General features: G+C 43.2%; 1 protein-coding gene across 1 annotated transcript in view; it reads right to left on the bottom strand.

Annotated features, from left to right (window-relative positions):
- The window catches only part of GALNS (galactosamine (N-acetyl)-6-sulfatase), a 41,391-nt gene extending 24,795 nt beyond the window's left edge, over positions 1-16,596 (bottom strand). Inside the window, exons 1-9 of the mRNA XM_010081617.1 lie at positions 16,473-16,596; positions 15,145-15,219; positions 13,947-14,049; positions 11,000-11,143; positions 9,185-9,251; positions 8,941-9,068; positions 7,992-8,131; positions 6,686-6,789; positions 482-618 (exon numbers count right to left, since the gene is read on the bottom strand). Of these exons, the coding sequence (XP_010079919.1) occupies positions 482-618; positions 6,686-6,789; positions 7,992-8,131; positions 8,941-9,068; positions 9,185-9,251; positions 11,000-11,143; positions 13,947-14,049; positions 15,145-15,219; positions 16,473-16,596 (1,022 nt within the window). The remainder of the gene's footprint in view (positions 1-481; positions 619-6,685; positions 6,790-7,991; positions 8,132-8,940; positions 9,069-9,184; positions 9,252-10,999; positions 11,144-13,946; positions 14,050-15,144; positions 15,220-16,472) is intronic.
- Positions 16,597-20,548: the final 3,952 nt, after the last annotated feature.

Genomic DNA, 20,548 nt, shown 5'->3' with positions numbered 1-20,548 from the left:
CAGAAAAGAAAGAGGATGACAGTGGGAGGAGGTGGGCTTCCCGCTCATCTGCAGCAGCCCAGCCTTTCCCTCCAGCCTCTCTCAAGCTGGGGCTATAAACACCCAGCATACTCTGGGGATGTTTTTCCAGTAATAAATAATGTATTCTCCCCTACCCAGGCTACAGTTCTCAGGCTTTTATCTCCCCTATTGCCATATGTTGTTGCAGGGATCCCTGCTAACCCCCTGACATTTTCATCTGTCCCCAGACTCCACTGTATGGCAACATGCCACATGTCAGGAAATCCCACCTCTGCTTGCACCACTGGAGAATCAGCACAGAGCGAAAAGCGCTGGTGTCACCCCACCTCACTCAGCAGGAGCAAAGATGCATCAATTCAGTTTATTACATATTTCTGTAAGCTTGATTTGAAAAATAACCTAAAATTTGGTATCATTTCAGTTTAGAGACAAGGGTCAGAGCTCTGGGCTCGTAACTAACCTGTCAATTAGCTTGCCCTGCAAGATGGCAGGTAAAAGGTCGATGCCGTCAATCTGCCTGTCACCGGGAGGCTGCAGTCCCGCCAGGGAGAGGCTGGTGGTGAAGAGATCCATCACGTTGCCCAGCTGATGGCTGACCTGAAAAATCAACACAAACGCATTTGCAAAAAGACCTTCAGTAAAAGGCAAAACAAGAGGCTGGTTTCCACCCAAGCAGAAGTGTTGCTTCCTGAACCTCCTTCTTTGCTAAGCATCTTTTGAGACTATCTCTCTCGATGGTGCTGCAGCAGCCAGCAAACCTCCTATTAAAATAATAAAGGCAAGGAGACGATCCATATTTCTCCACTTCTAGGGAGCATTTGCATTTTGAGTCATTTTTTCATTTTCCTCTCTTGTCACTTCTCTCTATGTATACACTTTACAGTAGCATGTTTTCGCAGAGTTCAACATAATTTAGCAAATTCCAAGTCATTTGTGGATTGAAAATCAGCACTTAAAATGAGAAAAAAAAAAAAGTCCTTGATTTGTTCCCTCACCGGGTCATCTCTGGAGTCCAGAATACCCTGAGAGAGTTCCCAAAAAGCACAGGGATAGATGGATAATAACAAAAAGAGCTCAATGACTTCATCTGCAAACAATTTCCAACAATTCAAGAACTGTAAAGTTGTGGTATTTTTAGTATATATTTTAAAAAGAGAGAAAAACATCTGGGTTTGGCTCCAATAGAGATGTGCAAGCTTTTTTTTTTTCCCTCTCGCCTTTTTTTTCCTTCCTTAATTGGAAGCCATACTTATCTCTCTGATCTTAATTATTTATATTTTTTAAATCTAAAAAGTCTGTTCAGACCGATTCTTTCTGAATCGTTGCTCCCATCCTCCTTGTGGTACGCTACAGCTATCCGCTGTAGGATGTTTAATTAGCCAGCGACACACTAAATCGAAGCAGATACATTCCAATCAAGAGCAAGACTGTTTTGCACCGCACAAGATGCGACATGAAAAGAGCCTTTTCAGCCGTACCGCTTGCTTGGAGACAAGAAGCCATCTGATACAAGCCCACATCTGTAAGAACAGAAGCACTTTCTGACTGCAATCCAAGTCCGAGCAGCAGCCTCGGGAATGTCAGTGTGAACATTACAATGCTGGGACTATCAAAGACTTTTCAACTCTGAATCCTCTTTCTACTCACAAGCAGATCCTCAGACTGTAAGCTGACACTAATTATTTAAATATGACAACAAATGATAACATGGTAAATGATTTTTTTGTGAGATGCTGGCTCTAGGAAAAAAAAATGAAGGGAAAATGCTATTTTTGCTGGGACAGTAAGCCTTTTATTAAGACTGGGCTGAAAAAAGTGAACACTTAAAGGAAGAATTAACAAGTTAAAAAAAAAATGGAGAAAGCAACATGCAGGGGACTGATTACAAGTTTAACATTGCAATACCACATTACTTGATTACAGTAATTGCAAATTTTAATGGCTTTCATTCATCAAAAGGTGTTGGCAGGAAGACATACTATTACAGCTGCATGCAAGAATACTTCCACAACGCTTCAGAAGAAATCAAAGTGCAAAGCTCTAAGCACAAGAGGAAGCCTGACCACGGAAACCCTTGCTCAGGAAAACAGTTGGATCAGTTGCCCAAGATCAATAGATCTTGCAGAAGGTCTCGGGCATTTGAGGTTAAGCCTAATTCATGGACATCTTTGCAGCAGGAAGAGGTTGTGCTCAGCCCGTCCTTGCAGGCAGGGACGAACAGAGATGAGCCCACAAATCCCTCACACAAAGCCGATGTACACATGAAGCTCCCTCTCTGCATGGGGAAAAGGATGGGGATCTTCCCACGCACAGCTGTGGAGAAGGAAGCAGAGCCGAGCCCTCTGACGGGGTAACCCTGCTGCTTGCTGTGCCCGGGGCTGTTTGGCAAACACAGAACCAATGCTGGCTGTGCCATCCATAGGAATAGCTGTGGCAGACAGCGCTGAGTGCCCTTGCACCGGCTCTTCTCTGGTCTCAGATGTGCACTCCAAAAGGACTGACGTTAGAAAACCAAACAAAACAGTATAGGTGCATTAAAAAAAAACAAACCCAACCCCAAACCATTGGCTCACACCTTACAGAGCTGGGCAGCTTCACGAGCGACTGGTGTTGGGAATGCTGCACTCCCTCTGAAGTCAAGGGGGATTACAAGTGCTCAGCATCTCGGCAGAGATGCTCAGTCCCTCGTAGGCTCATCTGTCAGCTAATTTACCCTAAGTATGCCTCAGGAGAGCAGTGGGGTCAGCAGAACACCATATGCAGAGCCTGGAGTCTCATAAAGAGGAGATCTGGCACACGCCTGCTCCCTGACAACTGCTACGGCTGGAGCAGCCAGCAAACCGCTGGCAGACTTTGGGTAATTAGACCTCTCACAATTTATAAGGCAAATCCAAAAGTCACTTTTCTTGTTGTCGCTCCATTCCTTCGCTTCAATCTTTCGATAACAGGCAGCAAGAGGCAATCGCTGACCTGAGACCCGTGCCTCTAATATCACCTAATTTATACATCGCCCTGTGACAATCCTGCGGGGCCACCATGGTCTTCTTGTGCTGGCCCTTATTAACCATAACCAGATGTAGATGACTCTCTTTAATCATCCAATTACGTTTCTGGTCTCAGACAACATTTTTCCGTGAAGCAGAGAAAACTTCTTAAGGAAATTAAATGCCCATGCCACAGCCACTTGGATTTATCTGGGCTCTGCAGCACCACATTGAAGAAGAGGGGGGAGGGGAAAAAAAAGGTTAATATTTATATAAAACTTTGAAGTATTTTCAGAGAAAAATAAAAAAATTACCATTTTCTCCTGTCAACAGTGCTCTTTCATTCTAGTTGCCTTTCCCATTTATTTATTTTTTTTTAAGAAAAGAAAAAGAAAAATCCAGAGAGGGCAACAGCCCAGAGAAAATAAATAATATATAAAAAAGAGTGAGATCAGATATTGGTCGTATCAGTGAGAAACAGCCGGTATTACGCACGTAAGAACGGATTTTTCCCCCCCTTCTTTCCCCCCCCTTTTTTTTAATAAACTCTCAGTATACACATAACGTCTTTAAGAAAATGAAATCCTTTTGCTGTGGGCCACGTCGCTAGAAGAAATAGTCACCACTGCTGTTATCAGTGCTTTCAAGCTTTAACTCTGAATCAAAGGCGACAATTAATAAAGTCGCCCCCGCCAGGAATGGAAAGGAGGAAAGCTAAATATTTGAAACTGGGTGAACAAATGTCAGGGTGTTTTTAAATAAAATCCTTTTACAGTTATCACAGCGAGCAGACCTGATATCCCTGTCTAATTCAATTTCAATTTGCGCCCCATGGGAGATAGTGAAGAAAAGGTTGCAATGCTGTCTTTGGGTTGATATGTTCTTTTCTCCTTCAGGAAGCAGGCACGAGAGAGGAAGGGAAGGAGGGTGAGGGAAGAGAGGAGGAGGATTCAAATACCAACAGAATACGAGTCTTTTTTTTTTTTTTTTTTCTCCAGTTGGATCCTTCCAGAAGGCAGATGTGATGCAGGGAATGTTGAAATGCTGATTTGTTGTGAATTCACCTGGAAAATGTAGCTGAGGAGGAACCTGCAGAAAGGCTGTTTGCGTGTGAATAAATATTCCTGATGGGGGGCCAGAATTAACTGAATGTTGATGCTGAGAGCAACACGTACTCCCGAGGCATCCCTCTCCCCCAAAAACCTGCAAATCAGCCAGCTGCACCAGTTATCCTAGCCTCTATTGATACCCTGTCGAGTGTTCACCATCCTGTCACCTTGCTTCTTCTGTTTAAGTAAAAGGTACTCTGTTATTTAAGCAAACAAACGTACTCTTTAATAGAAACAAACCCCCCAACCCTATATATCAATAAGATTATTAATAAACTGCCCGATCCCATCAGCAGAATGAGCCTTCCACCCAAGAACTGGATTTCACTGGCTAGAGACACAAGCCCTCTTTTCTGGCTGTGGTCGTGCCAGCTGAAATGGTCGCTGGCCCTCCGCCTGCTCCTCAAAGCATCCACGGCTGGAAAGGAACCACCATCGCGCTGGGAACAACCCCAGCGCAGGAAGGAGGAGTTCACCCTTCAGCTTTGCAGCTTGGCACTCCTGAGAAGCTTTTTGCTTAAAGCCTGGTTCAGGGCTCCCAAGCCTTTGTTTCCTCCAACTCTTTTGAAAAGAAAGAGCAATGAGAGACTTTGAAGCAGTTTTCCCACAGCCCTCAGGCTGACTAGTCTAAACTCACAGTCGAGAAGATGCTGAAGCTACAGACTGTAAGATACAGAAAAGAAGCCCAAAATGTATTAGAAAACACATGGCTCTTCACTTACTAGGTCAGCGAAAGGCAATTAGGAAGCAATAACTACAGGCCAGCGTAGCGTGAGCTCTATTTCACAGAAGCAATGCCAAACCTCTCACCTGCCGTCAGTGCTGCTGTGGGTGCCCATGCTGGAGCCTCGATGGCAAGAACACAAGCAGAAAAGACAGATAAGTAGCTATCACATATTTGCTTATCAGCAGCATCACATGGGGGTGTAACTCAGAGCAAAGCGGCACATCCTGGGGACAGAGTTCAGGCTTCTCAGGGTCCCCAACTGTAATCCCAGAGGACATTTGGGAGTGTCACACCTGCACGTGCAGACATTCGGCACACAGCATCGTGGAGCCCAGGATAGGATGGATTTAAAGTTAAGGATGTGCTTAAGTGCTGAGGATGATATCAGTGGTGGTGGAGGAGCAGATTTTCAGACACATACCTGCCCCAAGAAGCCCGCGGAGCATGCACAGGCTCATGACAGTACAGCATCGGTCGTCCACCCACCTATGCAAACACGTTAACTCCACACAGAAACGGCTGTTCACGGGAATTCAAACAGCAGCAACGGCTGTGGCCTCAAGCAGGAAGCCGTGCATCACACCAGGCTGCCGAGAATGCTTTACACCACATAAAGCTTTGCTGCTACACCACGGGGCAAAAGACTACCTGTGAGAGGGGCACCAGCCAGTCCCGGTTAGAAAATGAGCAGGCACAGTGATTTCTCTGCTCATGTTCTTAATTATCCTCTGAGTTACTACAATGGAAAGAATTTTTTAATTTGGTATTTACTTGTCCCCATTTATAATGCATGTTTACTTTTAGCACATTATTCAGTTTGGACATGGAAAACAAAACAGTCAGCTTCAGTTTCATGTTCTCGTATGCTAGCCCAAGGCTGTTGTACTTGGCTTGTAAAAGCTTTATGGAAATGTTTAAATTTAAACAAAAAGACTGTTTTCATTTCAAATTGAAAAAATAATAAAACATCCCTAGTAGGTTTTATGAACTCTTTAAAAATGATGAAACCAAACTACCCTCCTGCCCTCAGCTGCAGATCTAAGCTATCTGATGGCTTCCTCCTAAATGTAAGCGATAAATTATCATTATCCTGGCTCAATTATACCACTGAAAAGGAATGCAACTTAGAAAAATGTTTTATTTATGAATAGTTCGCAGTCTTAAGCACAGTGCCCAGTTAATGAAGTATCACTTTCTTCAGGGATGAGAGATGCTCACAAAGGGGAGGAAATCTGTGTTATTTACTGTGAACCCTGCCTGCAGAGGAATTGATTGCATCTTTCTTTAATGAGAACGGGGACAAGAGAGGTTGGTAGTGGCACTGGAGGATTATTTTGAAGTGATCATATCTGAATTTGTGTACAGGAAAGAGCAATAGTCTGATATCTAGACTTCCCCAAGTGGAAGGTGAGAGCCAGGAGGGTCAAATCACTTGATACTTCACGGCACAGAGAGTGTTGGGGGGGGTGACACACTCCTGCTCTCGACTGGGACACATGTTAGCAATGTGTCTTTATTCTCTGATTCGTCCAAACACATAACCCACTAAAAATCCTGTGGTCCAAAAGAGTAAAGGGTTTAGACAGAGCAGAAAGACAAAAAGACCAGACCGCTCGGTGCTCACAGAAGTGCTGATCATAGATGCTCTGTGTGCAGCTTTGCAATAATGAACAGGAATGACATCGTTCTCTAGGGGCAGCATCCAGCTCCTTATTCAGACAAGCATCTAGACTGGCACGGGCATGTTAAAAGTCTGATCCGAAGCCCACTGAATCCAGCAAGAACAGCTCTATTCACTTCAGTCCACTTCAGAGCGATCAGAATCGTTCAAAGCAGATACTCACCCCTCCCGCAGGTATGTGTCCAGGCCACCAAGCAATAGCTGGCTCTCTCATGCCACCTTCAAAGGTAGTTTGCTTGCCACACAGAAAACGACCATTGCTTCCTCCTAGAGAGAGACCAGGAGCCATAAAAAACAGGATATGCAAATATCACATTCCAAAGGGATACTATCAACTAGGAAATTTTTAGGCTAGTTTTAAATGAATTTTCATTTCTGCATGAATGCTTCTTCAAATAACAGGTCCGAAGTTGCTTTGGGTTTTGTTGTTTCGTTTTGTTTGCTGTGTTGGATTTCTTTTTTATGATGAAATTTTAGGAGTGCCTGCAGGTCAGGGAGAAAGTAACATGTAAACACAACTTGCTATTGACCAAACAAAGAAAAAAAACCCAAAAAACCAAACAAACAGAAAATACTTTGCTGGCATTTTCCTTCCCTTTAAGGATGTTAACTGCTGTTTGTAACTCAATGAAATCTGACACTTTCAGGCAGAAATAATATTTTTTTCATAACCCTTTTAAAGTAGCAGAGCAGCATTAGATGCAGATATGAGAATGAGAAAAATAATCAGGCATTCCCTGAATGTTCACTCTCAGAGATAGCACGTACTTTGCAGGAATGTCTGGGTGTTTAACCCACCCCTGTAGCTAAGCTTGCTGAGGAACAAACAGGGAGGTCTTGCGACTGATTCCAGGTCACACAAAGTCAAACACAGGGGGTCAGCTGAAAGCAGAAATCAGAATACTCCCTGCTCTGTGATCCAATAACCGCAAGACAGCCTGCCTCCGAACAGAAAAGAGTGGGTTATAAAATCAATTTGCAATTACTCTGTTTGAGACAAACAATCATTTAAACAAAAGGAAACTTGTAAAGTAACAAAAATACTTTTTCTTCTTGATATTTTTCATGAGACCTAAAGAAAGAGGGACTCTTGAACTGTCTGTAATTACTCAGAAGGTTCAAACATGCATTTGGCAGACTGAAGAGTAAACACCCTGCTAAGTTATTGTGCCTGGTCCTAAATAAATTAAAGAATATTCAGCCCCTGACAATGGAGCACAAAGTGGGAATGCACACAGGTGAACCACCACACGGGGTTAGGCCAAAAGTCCATTTAGGCAAGGAGACCTCCTCCAACAGTGACCAGAATTAATGAAAAGAAGCTCACTCTAAATGTAAATGCTCTGTATTTTGAAGCTTCTTGTGACTGCATAAAGGAAAACCCCACATACATGTCCTTTCCCCACAGACACGGAGATTTAAGCTTCCATTTCACAACCCGAGCCCAGGTTTATTCATCTGAGACTCACCTTGTTTAGGAGCTGAAATGAGAGCGGCCCCGTTATCCGAGGTGAAAAACACAAAAGTGTTCTCACTGATACCCAGCTTCTGAAGATGTTTTAGGATTTTTCCAATGCTGTCATCAATTTCTCGCACAGCATCCCCATATCTGAGGCGAAAGTAAATGCAAAACATTAAAGGCAGCAAAAGAGGAAGTGTCACACAGCATAAAGCATTGCAATCAGCCACAACGCTTTTAGTGGATGTGATTTATACCTGTGCCGCCGAGAGAAATACTTCTCTGGTGCATCAGGTACCATCAACAAGTTTTCCATTGTCACTGCAAAACCCGTGTCTCCTACCTGCAGAGAGCAACCTCTCTTGGGTACTAAGAGTCAGAATTTGTTCAGATGTGAGTGACTCTCAGACAGACACCAGCAGCTGATATAAATTTAGCTATAAAGTACTCAAATACAGGCAAACCCTCTTGGCCATAGACTTGAAGCTAATAACAGTTTTGCTTACAGACGCTGGTTTGAAACTGCATTGTCAGAACAAGGCTCGCAATATCTACACAGCTCTCTGCCTCTTGTAAATTGTGTTTTTCATGCATGCTTTTCTACTTGTTGGTCTGATTTATAGGCTTTTAAAACGGGTACTAATCATACAAAAGCATTCCAAAAAACCATCTGTGCCACATACAGCACTTCATTACTCACACAACTGGCAAAGGAGCTTAGACTCCCCCTTCTCTCCCTTTTCAGTCACATGATCTTCATTTCAGATCATAGCAAAATTATTAAAGAACAATCCCAGCAAAGTCCTCGCTAACTAATGTATTTCAGCACACATACGCACTTTTGAGAAATGATCTATATACTTGGATCCAATAAACCTTGCTTAGGTTTTCTGTTTCTGCAGCATGAGGTATTAATCAAAAAACCCCAGAAAACCAACACCCACAAAACCAAGACTTACAGTCCTCTCTGACTAGTGCCCAGGAAATGTTTGGAGGCATAAACAGGAGCGTGGGTAGCATCAATCGCCCAGTATAAAAAGAACGGCTGCTGGCTGGCTTGCTGCTTGCTAATAAAATCGAGAGCTTCCTGTAAACAACAATAAAAAAGAATTTAATGGAATCATCCTCTGCCATCTAAATCTCTCCAAAAAAAGAAGCATGAAGTCACTGCGGCTTAGAAACCAGTATTAAAATCGACAGTACCTGCAGGTAGATCTGAGTCAAGTTGGCTTCACCTGTCTTCAGATCAATTTTGAAATCTTCATAATATCTTAAGATAAAATGAATCACAGAGGAAAAATCAGCAATTCTAAGGAACATACAACATGAAAAGGCTTTCCCATCCCCGTCCATTACTTACACGAGCACGTCACTGTTGCTACTCAGCAAATTCTCTTCAGATATGAAAAAGAACGTCACTGTATTTTTTCTTATGGGAGAAAGCAGTGAAATGGCTTGATCCAGATTAATGACTACAAGATTTGGACAAACCTGAGCCACCGACCTTTCACGGTTAAGCTATTAGAATAGGGCTAGTATGCTTAAAGATCTTTAGACACCAATCAAACAAAGAAGGGCAGGGGGCAGTCCTGAGAACAACAGTAAGTGAAATAAGATGACACCAGGTGCAAAAGTGAATGGACAAGCGTGGCACAGACTGTGGACTTGGAGCCTAGAATGGTGTTACACAAACAGACAAAAGGTTACTACAAACAGGAAGAGAAGGAATAAAGAGCTCTTTCAGTACAGAATGGAACCAGCTTCCAAGAGAAGTAGTGGAGTGAAATCATCACAGGAAGCCTTTAGGGCGTAACGGGATAAGCAAACATTTCTGGCAGGGAGGCACTGGAGGGCAGACACATCCCCAGATGGTCCACACACAACTTGTGGGTTGGTCTTGGTACTCGGACCTTTATTAATACTCATAATCAAACATCTAGCTTCATATTTAATGAGCTTCAACTTGAAATTTAAATGGTTACGCAGAGACGAGGATGATGGGATTCCTACAAAAAGTGGTTTAGGAGTTTAGAATAAAGTTTAGTAGCCAACTACCATGCCAAGTCTCTGAGAGGCATCGATACCATAGGTGTGTACTGTCTCAGCTCTAACTGGAGAAGTCAGAGTGCCACAATCACAACTGAGAAGCAGCAGGCACTGCCCAGGCAGCAGTGCTGGAGTACCCTTTGCTGCCAGCATTGCCTTCAAAACCTCTTCTTCCCCCAGGAAGGACTATCCTCGCTTCCTCTCCTAGATGTGAAATTCACACACCTCTTGACAGTTGATCTATACCTTCCTGCTTCTGTCCGCCTTGTGCGTTTTCCCACAAGGCTCACCCTTAATTCTGTTTAAGCTCCAAGCCTTGTAGGGCTGGATATTGGCCATCCCCAGACTAGAGGGAAAGTCCTGTTCAAAAGTATGGGGGCAAAGCAAGAGATGAGATCCTGGCACAGGATGTTGTAGAGACCAGAAACACAAATGGGTTTAGAAAAGAGACACAACTAGTTCATGGAAGGTAAGTCAGTGGCTATTGAAGATCTGGACACTACCTGAATCTTAGGAAGGCAGACAACCATACAAGAGAAGGACCATTCCATGTATCTGTGTTCTTATACCTTCTCCATAAGCATGCACTACCAGTATACCAGTATACAGAGTATAATGGATTAAATGGGCCTGTTCACGTGTTCTGTGACCTTTTACAAGCATATTTTCTTCACTGGCTTACTGCTGACCTGCAGGATATTCAGGGCACTCTGTAGTAAGCATCTCAGATCATATATGAGGCAGGATATTCCCCATGCTTGACACGCTATAAAAGTCCTCTGCACAGGGTGAAGTACCTGCAGATCACTGCCCATCCAGCTGAGCCTGTAGCTCTGACTCTGGAGCAGCTGCTGCTTTTGCCAGCCCCTTTTCACTGAAATGGGTTTGCTACGCTAGCACTGATCTTCCAGCACTGTAACGTCAGCAGGGAAAGCAAAGAAAATAGCATTGCCGGGCACGTCGCTGAATTACCTGCCAATCATTTCCCAGTCCCTGTACACTGGGATATTGGGGAGCGCTCTGTTATCGAAAGGTCCAAAATGGCAGTTGGGGGATCCAAACCATTCATCAAACCCATGCTTCAGGGGGTGGAACTGGGGCCTGTGACCCAGATGCCTAAGAACAAAAGAAACAGATGAGTTAAAATTCTCCTGCAAAGAAGCAAATAACCATCTCATCAGAATGGCATGCAAGAAAACAATTTTTGCCTAAGAAGAAAAACTTCAAGCATTTTAATCAAATAAATGACTGCAGAGCATTGTCTTGATCTTTCTCATACTCGTTGCAAGCGCATCCGTGCAGACACACTCCAGTGCTGACATACGTCCCATTTTAGTCTACTGTCCAAGCTTTGTTTTCCATTATTTCTTTCTATTGGTGTCTTCTCTCATGCTGTCTCCATGATCTCTACCGATGGACTACTCTGCCCAAAGCCATTGCAAAGACACACATAAAGTTTTACTTAAGGATTCTGATCTATGAGAAGTCACTTTTACACCACTAAGCCGTAAAATAAAAAGGTAAAGCTCATTAAATGTACCATTATATCTGCATTCCCTTTATGGAGTACTCATGCTGCCAAAATGGTACAAAGAGACCTGAACGTAAATGAGAATGAGTTCTTTATGTTCACACGTGAACATAAAACACGTTTAGGTACTCCTGATGACAGCTCCATTCTACTATGCAGCTTGAACATTCTCCATCCTTAACTTCAAGATGAAGCTCCTGCCTAATCTCCAGCTTCTATACTGCAAATTCTCCATTTCCTTCATTTATACTATCTTGAATATAGAGGATGCCCATCCTCTCCCAGTCTCTAAAGCAGATCTTTGTAGATTAATGCTTATTTAATCATTCCAGCTTCTGCTCGCAAGCCTGCATCTGCAACCTGTCCACTTTGTGCCATCAACCTCTGCACACTTTCTGAACATAAGGGGCATAAAATGCATTCCCTGAATTAAATTGTCCACGGTGTTATTCTGATCTATTCCAAAATGCGTTATAACAGAAAATAATCATAATTCCAGCTATGATCATATCTCACTGATGTAACTAGAACTGCAAGACTGACCTGCAGGATTCTACCCCTTGCTCAATCATATACATGATAATACAAAGCTATTCCTGGCTGTTTGTACAACGGGGCACATGAAAAAATATTTTGTTAGAAGAAAGCCCTAAGAGAACTTACAGAGAAAGAGCCTTGAAAAAGGTATCAAATAATTACTGAGATGCAGATTATTCTCTCCCTCTCACACAAAAAGAAGAGAGAGATATTTAATGAAATGCAACAAATTCTAACACAGTCATGGAAAATATTTGTCTTGCAAACATATAATTACACTGTGGAATTTACTGTCACAGGACACCCTGAGAAGTTTTTAAAAGGGATGTTGAAAGGATATAAAAATCTTCTAGAAAACATAATCTTTCAAAGCCCTAAAATTCTGTGCGTGGCCAGAATGAGACTGCGATTCAACTACTGTACTTGCAGTTCTTTACACCTTTCTAGAAAGCAGGTGATGTGCACAAATGCTAGAGATGGCTGCTGCCCGGTACCATTCCCTAGTCCTGCCCAGGATAACGGTTCTTGGGTGCACAGCGACAGCATACTGCACATTCATATTTCCTCTGCTTCTTGCTAACAGCTGCAGGTCCTTCCAGATTTGCTGTTTTCCGAATAACTGCCTGGAACCAATCTGTATCTGCGTTGTTTATTTCTTTTCCCTGGGTGTATGAATTTACATTTATTAGCACTGAACTGCATCTTATTGCATTCAGCCCACTGATCCGATTCTTCACGGCCACTCTGCTGTTTGGATTTATGGTAATAAATAATTCACTGTCTTAGGTTAGTTTGCTTTCTTTCCAATTTCAGCAGCACCTGTGAATCTGACCACAATTCAAACTCACTCTTCTCTAGCTTGTTAACAAAACCGTTAAATTAATTGTATCCCATTACTTTCCTAAACAGTATCCCCCCGAAACTCCTCCTTTGCGAAGTCTCTTCATTAACAATTACTCTGTTAACCAAGCAGTACTGCTCTGGCGTCGAGGCAATTTTGAAGTTGCCATTTATACATTTATTTATTCCAGCACTCTTCCAAACTGTGAATCAACAGCTCAGAGATCCCCAGGCCCCACGGGATTCCATTTCAGACCACAAACTTGAAATTTGAATGTTACAAATGCACCAGTTTCAACTATTACACTGGCAATTCCACCATGGCTGTTTGATCTGAATATCTGACAGGCTTTCCCCTTCCAATTCTTCACAGACATCACAAAATTTTGGTTTTTAGAAGTTTTTCTGTAGCCTTTACAAAGATTATACGCTACTTCCATGAAAGTCCATAAAGTCACTTGGTATCAACTACCCCGATCAAGTCTATTCCTATCCACTATAACCCTCTACACTTGATTAACAGTTTTCAGTGTAGCCCAGGAGATGTGTACATCTCTATTTCTATACCACACACTTCTACCCCCACCCCCAAAAGAAGCTTTCACAATTTAGTCTATCAACAAAGATACCCAACGTAAAGCAGAGACAAAAGATAAAAAGCATGTAGGTGCTCACAGCAAGTTCCAACAGAACATCTTGGTGGTTTTTGATTAAATTAAGTAGTGTGATACATGGACGAAAGCACAAAGAGTTGAAGGGTTTATAAATATATATACACACCTAAAACCCCCTCCGACTCTTTGTATGAAGATCTATGTATGTACTTGTGACGGTCACACTCAATTCAGAAATTCATCACAGCAGGGGGCAAGATCCACCACAGAGTTCAAAAGTTGGACATCTGAGCTTCAAAACAGTTTTCCTTCCCTATTTCTGGTTGTTCTGCTGCTCCTTCTCAATCCATACACACACACTGAAATCTCAAAGCAAGAGATCTTAAAATAAATTTACCATTTGCCAACGATCTTATTGACGTAGCCAGCTTTCTTCAGCAACTCTGGAAGCAGTAATTCAGAATCTGGGATTCCTCCTACTATATCCTGTGGCGTGTATGCTGTGTAAAACAAACAAAAAAAATCTTTCTGACTCTTACAAATATTAGAAGCAAGCAGCTCATGGCTACCCGTCACTAGAAGCATTATTACTGGATCAGAAATAGCAATTAGTTTGAAGTCCCAGCAATAACACCCTTGGGAAGCCCTCCCAGGCCATGAGATGAAGAGAACAGGTTATTTCAGGCAGATCAAAGGGAGCTCTCCACCCCTTCGCAAATGACGGCCAGTAAACAAAGGGGGCTGCCATCACAGAACGAAGGCGAGACCCTTGAAAAGAGGGGGGTCATACAGAAAGCGAGCGCTTTAGGAGTGCGTTGGAGTTGCCTTTACTCTTGCAAATTTGCTTTATATTTTCTAAAATGAATTTTCCTTAAATCAAATGATTGATAAACTTGCTCAGACTGCAAGAGCTGAAAGAAATGATGTGTCTCCCACAGTTTTCTGGCCCTTGAGAACCTCAGGTGTGACTCTGGTTAGGACGGAGGTAGCCACGCACGCTTGCTGATACACAGTGTGAACCAGCCCGGAGCTGCTGATTCTTGCCCAAGCATGCAGGGTCTCACGTGGTGTCTGTCAGGCTGGAACCACTGACAGGAACCAAAATCAACCCATGGACGTTACAGAACTGGTTATGAACTGGTAATCTTCCCTGGAAGCACCCACAGGCACAACAGTGCTATAAAACTGCCAGGGCAGCTAGACTGACTAACCTAACTGCCACGGTTAGAAAACTGGCTGCTGAATAAAACTGTGAGCTGCTTGTTCTTTACTCTGGGTGTTAACATACACCCCACGTGACTTTCCTTCACCAGACACCAATTAGACTGCCCAGAGGAAACGTTTCTCAGCCAGCAGAAGCAAATAGATCGACCAGCCTTGTTTACGTCTCTTCATTTGAGGAGGTTTTCTGCTTGATGAGGAGGAAGCAATAAATTTCATGCTTATTAGCAGCAGTTAACATGGGAATCTTTTTGTGCCACTCTGAAAGATCCATAAGGGAAGATCACCAAGCCAAACCTTTGTTCAAACAAAACTTCCTACAGAGCACAGGGGGAAATCAAGAGAGGAAGGCAAATCAGGAACGAAGCCCATACCGTTTCTGGCATGTGCATTTGTGGTGTAAAAACCATTCCTCACTGGGAGACGGCCAGTCAGCAGTGCTGCCCTTGCTGCAAATAACAACAAAAACCGCCTTATTTTACATGTATTCTCTGCTTAATATTAATATTATCATATTAAGGTTGAGGACAGTGCACTGAGTGAAGCACGTCAGTGTCCTTTTGCCACAGCCTGCTACTGAGATCACTCACATCAGAACACGGAGCAACAATCCAGTGAGCCAGGGAGATAGCCAGGTTCTGATACGACACCATTTGAGTTATTCCAGGACAAACTCGACTGAAATTTGGCCTCTCTGTTAAATTACTGCTGAAGAGTAATTACTTTCAACACTCAACGTAGCAGCCCTGCTATCTCAGTAAGTCTAAAAGGAATATCTGACGTATCTGTGTAAGAGGAAATCATAACACAAGCTGATTACATGCTTCAGGCAAAGTTTTCAAGCTTGCCTGAACAAGTCATGTTATAGCAAAAAAAGAGCTGTCCAGCTCTGACAATAAAAGTCAGGTCCTGACTGCAGGAAACATTTAAACAGATGTTGAACTTTAAGCATATGACATTTAAACAGATGTTTAACTTTAAGCATATGCAGCACCACCACTGGACTTAGCAGGACTTCAGCATATTTTAAATGCTCGTCCTGAGCAAGGACGCCATCAGCACACTGCCAAATGATATCCTAAATAAAAGCCCAAATAAAAAGTCCCTGTTCCTCAGTTTTGTTTCAGTTCTTGGTTGCCAATCAGGTTTGAGGAAAAAAGAAAAACCACAGAAAAAAACAATACGGATAAAAGTATCTGTGTCTCCCAGACCCAAACGGTTCTTTTATCTCTTGTTCCTCCCCTAAGAATCTTGCAATCGACCAGGGTCAAAAACAGGAGACAAACTGCTGCCATTCCTTGCATGAAAGTCTCACCAAAGCCAATGGAAACAGACAAACTATGTACCAGCTATGTTCAGCAACAATTTAAATACTGCTTTGTCTGTTTATCTGAAAATAAGAAAGATGAAAAAAATGCAATGACTGAGGCTAGAATACTAAACTAGAATGTTAAAAAACATCCTTTAGCTGGACTGATTTGATCACTAAAACACTGCTCTGTATGAGCTGAAGATTGTAGGTTTTCCAATCAAAACATAAATAGAAAGGGAGCAAAATGCAAGATCAAAGCACCAAATCCAAGCTCTGCCCTGAGGGTAATCACTGGTTTGGTTGCTAGTTCATGTCAGATGCTGGCAAACGGCCGAGTCTTCTCAGAAGGTGGCATGCTTACGTGCTAGTTAAAAACTCGAGTTTACTTACACGGAGAACAGAGGGGGTTGGCAGTATAGAAATCCAGGAAAAGCATCCCTTCCGAAGCCATCTGGTCTAAGTTAGGAGTTTCCTTAGAAGGCTCTCCGAAAACTCCCAAATCACCCCAACCCATCTGTAAACAGAACACACCAAAAGATGTCAAAGTACTTTTACTCTTCCACAACAACGCTTCTGGGCCCACATCACACTTTTATTGTATCCCTTCGTTTCCAAATCTTTATAGTGCTCATCTCCTTACTTAGGGAGTACTTCACAAACGTGATAAAAATCATCTTCCCCAACCCTGTGCAGCAGGGAACTATTACAGTTTTCACTGGCAAGTGGAAACTGAGGGATAAAATGACTTGCTAACAGGTATTAAACTGCTTGTAGCAGGATGGGGGCAGAGTCCTAATGCCTTCGCTCTTACTCAAGCGCCCGAAGACTGGCAAGCACACACATCCAGGGAGGAAAAGGAAGTTACACATGATATGCTCAGAGTTGTACGGCCACAAAGTCTGACCCTTCAGTCCTTGTCTACGTGTCTTTGTGTTGGAGCATTGACCCCAAGCCTCCATCTCAGCCCGCTGCATTGATCTGTCTATCCATCTGTGTATCATACACAACCAGAAATGCAAGGAAAAGGTCTAAATGCCAAAGCAGCGCTGCAGGAAAAGAGAGAAAGTGTTTATTTTCAAAGCAAGCTCTGGAGAGAAACCTGCCAGAGGCATCGTATGTCACTCTGCTTATCTGCAAGCCAGCGGTTTCACCCTGTGTCTTCCTCCGAATTCAGTGGGGTCACATGCCAGGAGAACCATAAAATTACCACCGTGCTGTTTACATTCATTGCTGAAAACTATTACTGGTAATAATAGAAATAAAAGTAAGTGACTTCAACCAGAAGGTTCTAGAAGGGAACAACTTAATGAGCAATTAAGCACCATGGTTGCTAGAGATTATATTATGCTTTAAAAAAGGCAATAACTTTCTTTAATACAGATGCGTATCAGGTGAGCAACCGATACAGAGGGCATAACGTATCGAGATCTTCAGAAAACCATCTGTCTGCTCCCCTTGGAGAGTCTAACATTTACACCGCAGTGGTGCAGCGTGGCAAAGAAAACTGCTGGAGAGCTGCAGGGCTGGCTGGTGAGGTGTGAGCAAGGGTGACTAAATGGTACCACTCAACACCAGGATGGGGATTAAAATGGGTGCAATGGGATCACCCCAAGTTCTTGATTCTTCAGTATCTTTATGATCGAGGAAGAAAGAAAAAAAAAATCACATTGCTCTAATTCACACGCAGTGTCAGAGTCACAGAAGTTTCTGAAGGATCAAAGGAAAAAGCCCACAGAGATGTATTTTTAATGGACAACATATTAAATAAATAAATAGTCGGCAGAAGCTCCAATCAGGATCCGTGCCTCATCACATCTCATGCCGTACCAACACTTCTAGAGCGGGGTAATCACTGTCCCAAGGAGCTTTCATCTTGAAAATTACAAATGCCAGCTTGGGGGGAAATCTCGCTGAATGGAAAATTGAGACGGACTGCCAGAGGCTCCACTGGCCAGAAGAACCAGGCTTACAAGGTAATTATCTTGTACAGGAGTGTAGAAACACTCCGAAAACAACAGCCAGACAGTCATGTTGAATTGGCGGAACAGAGACAAACAGGCGATAAGGATTTGCCCACCCTTTGAGTCACATACCCACCCTCATTAGCTTTTCGAGTAGCTTACAACGGCACACCGTGCATTTCTGCTACAAACACATCGCAAAGACAACATGAAAATATCAGAAGAGAAGTAAAACTGGAAGATAGCAGTGACTTGAGCGTGCTGGAAATAAATATATTTCCTGACTCATGTGGCTAAAACCACCACAGGGTGCAAAAGTAAAAAGACTTTTAGTTAAAACAAATCTGTGATTATTTCTGCTCTTTAATAATTTATTGCTCCCCAACCCCCTGCCCCAGAAAAATTAACAGAATTAGTTTTCCTCTTGTTTAGTTCTTCAGGAGGCAAGTCTGGGTTTCTGAAACATTTCCTGAAACGTATTAGAGTTTGTCTACACTTGCAGATGCACCTTATTCAGTGCTACTACAACGACATCTGCCACTGGTAGTAGAAGACACTGCCACAATTATTTTTGTAGGCTACAAAACCAAGCCTTAACGTCAGAATGATTCTGTCAAGGTTTGAAATTCACTAAGACACCCTGTTTCTCAACATTTACAAGCTGGTGTAATCCTTTGGCAAGGCCTGTGGAGCTAATTGCTCAGTCATTATGAAAGAGCTGATAGATAAGATGATTAGACTTCTCGATAAGGTATGCAGGGGTGTAAGCACCAGTTCCAAAAGGCTTGCATACGGGTTTGACTTCACAGATGTGACTTTTTACACAAAATCTGGAAAGGACTCGAGGAAGAAGGCAACTGAGCGTGACGGCTTTCACAGTAAGTCCTTACAAACTGATTCAAATATTCCTGCTTATTTCAAACTTTTCCAGACCATCACATCAACCCGTGAGCTGCGCCTGAGTCACTGCGTTGAGAACCTCTGACCGTGAATCACAGTACAGACCCCGTTCGTGCGCTGTCCCGCGGGCGCTGGCCTGCTGACAAAGGGAAGAGATGTCACACACAGCTGAACAGGGGTGGATGCTGTGCGAAGATCGTGCGCACCAGGAAGAGCTCTGTTCCACAGGAGGCAATGAGACAGAGCTCTGGGGAGCACAGAGCAGCAAATAAATGCTCAAGACACGCTCTCAAAACACAAATTTTCTCAAAAAAACGCCCTTGATGTACACTTAGAAGGATGTCCAGAAAGGGTCATTTGCAGGATAAGGCTCATGGGGAGCCAAATGATGAAACCTCTATTTAACCCTAAGCATCAGCACAGCTTTAGACCCAGCCCACGCACCACAATGCTCAGGGACCACCACCACAGCATCTCTGACAGGCCGCCCACGCACCACGAACAAATTACCCAGACATCAGAACGTTTTTGACAGTGGCCCTGCCCAAAAGGCACTGGCACTCAAACCGTGCCCCGCCGAGCACCATCACCAGGGCCTCGGACAGGGTGGGTCACCATGGGAGCCCCTCTGCCAGCCCCAGGACCCCGTCTCACCACTGATGTCAAAATAACTGTAGGTTAGAAATTAACTCTGCTGGGCTTAAGGAAAATGCAAAGCTAAAGTCTTAAACAACATGTGGGTTATAAATAACGTGTCTTTGTCTGCTAAGCAGGATATGCCTGTCGAAAGTGGAAGTACAAAATGATGGAACGTTAGTTTGGTCAGCAACCCACGAAGAACCATCAGGAGCTGCCAAAAGAAGGAAGAAACTGGGGAAAAAGTTAATTCTGGCAGGAGGAGAACACAACCACAGACCCATGGACCACCTATCACAATTACACCACCAACTCGAAAGAAAGAGGTAAGCACGTGTACTAATTTACACATTAGACATGGAGATTTTGACCAATCATTAACAAAATAATAACGCATAGGTATTAGGAAATTAAATATGTGAATGCTTTGTGTATAAATAACTGTTAATCTGAAAGGTTGGTGTGCTGCCCTGGGACAGACACCCATCTCCACGCAGACACGTAACAAAAGGAAACACCTCTGCTCCGTGTGTGGATGGGCTCTGGGCACACTGTGTGACAAATGAAAGTTTCTGGGACAACACCCTGAGTGCCCCACTCTCACTGCTGTCTCACAAACGGAGTTCATCGCCCGGTGCGTGATAAGCCACTACACGCACAGAGCCAAGGTACTGGTTTTACTCCAACGTTGTGCAGTGCCGGGTGCTAGGTGGTCACTCCACAAAGCCAGCACCCCGGGGTGCTTTTCACGACAGTTTATAATCTTGTTCTTATCACTTCACCCCAACCCCAGCACAGCCTCCTAACACATGATGGGCCAGCTAATTAGTGTATTGGTTACATAAAATTTCTAAACCACGCATGCTCTGAGAGGAAGGGTCTCTAAGTGGGCTGGTGAGTTTTTTAGAATTCTAATAATATTAAAATGGCATTATAATTATATTAAAACGAGGATAGGTTATTTTCAGA

This window comes from Pterocles gutturalis, unplaced genomic scaffold (genome assembly GCF_000699245.1).
Source record: "Pterocles gutturalis isolate BGI_N339 unplaced genomic scaffold, ASM69924v1 scaffold37789, whole genome shotgun sequence".
Lineage (NCBI taxonomy): Eukaryota > Metazoa > Chordata > Aves > Pterocliformes > Pteroclidae > Pterocles > Pterocles gutturalis.
The sequence above is the reverse complement of the archived record's forward strand: the minus strand, read 5'-3'. Positions and strand labels throughout refer to the sequence as shown.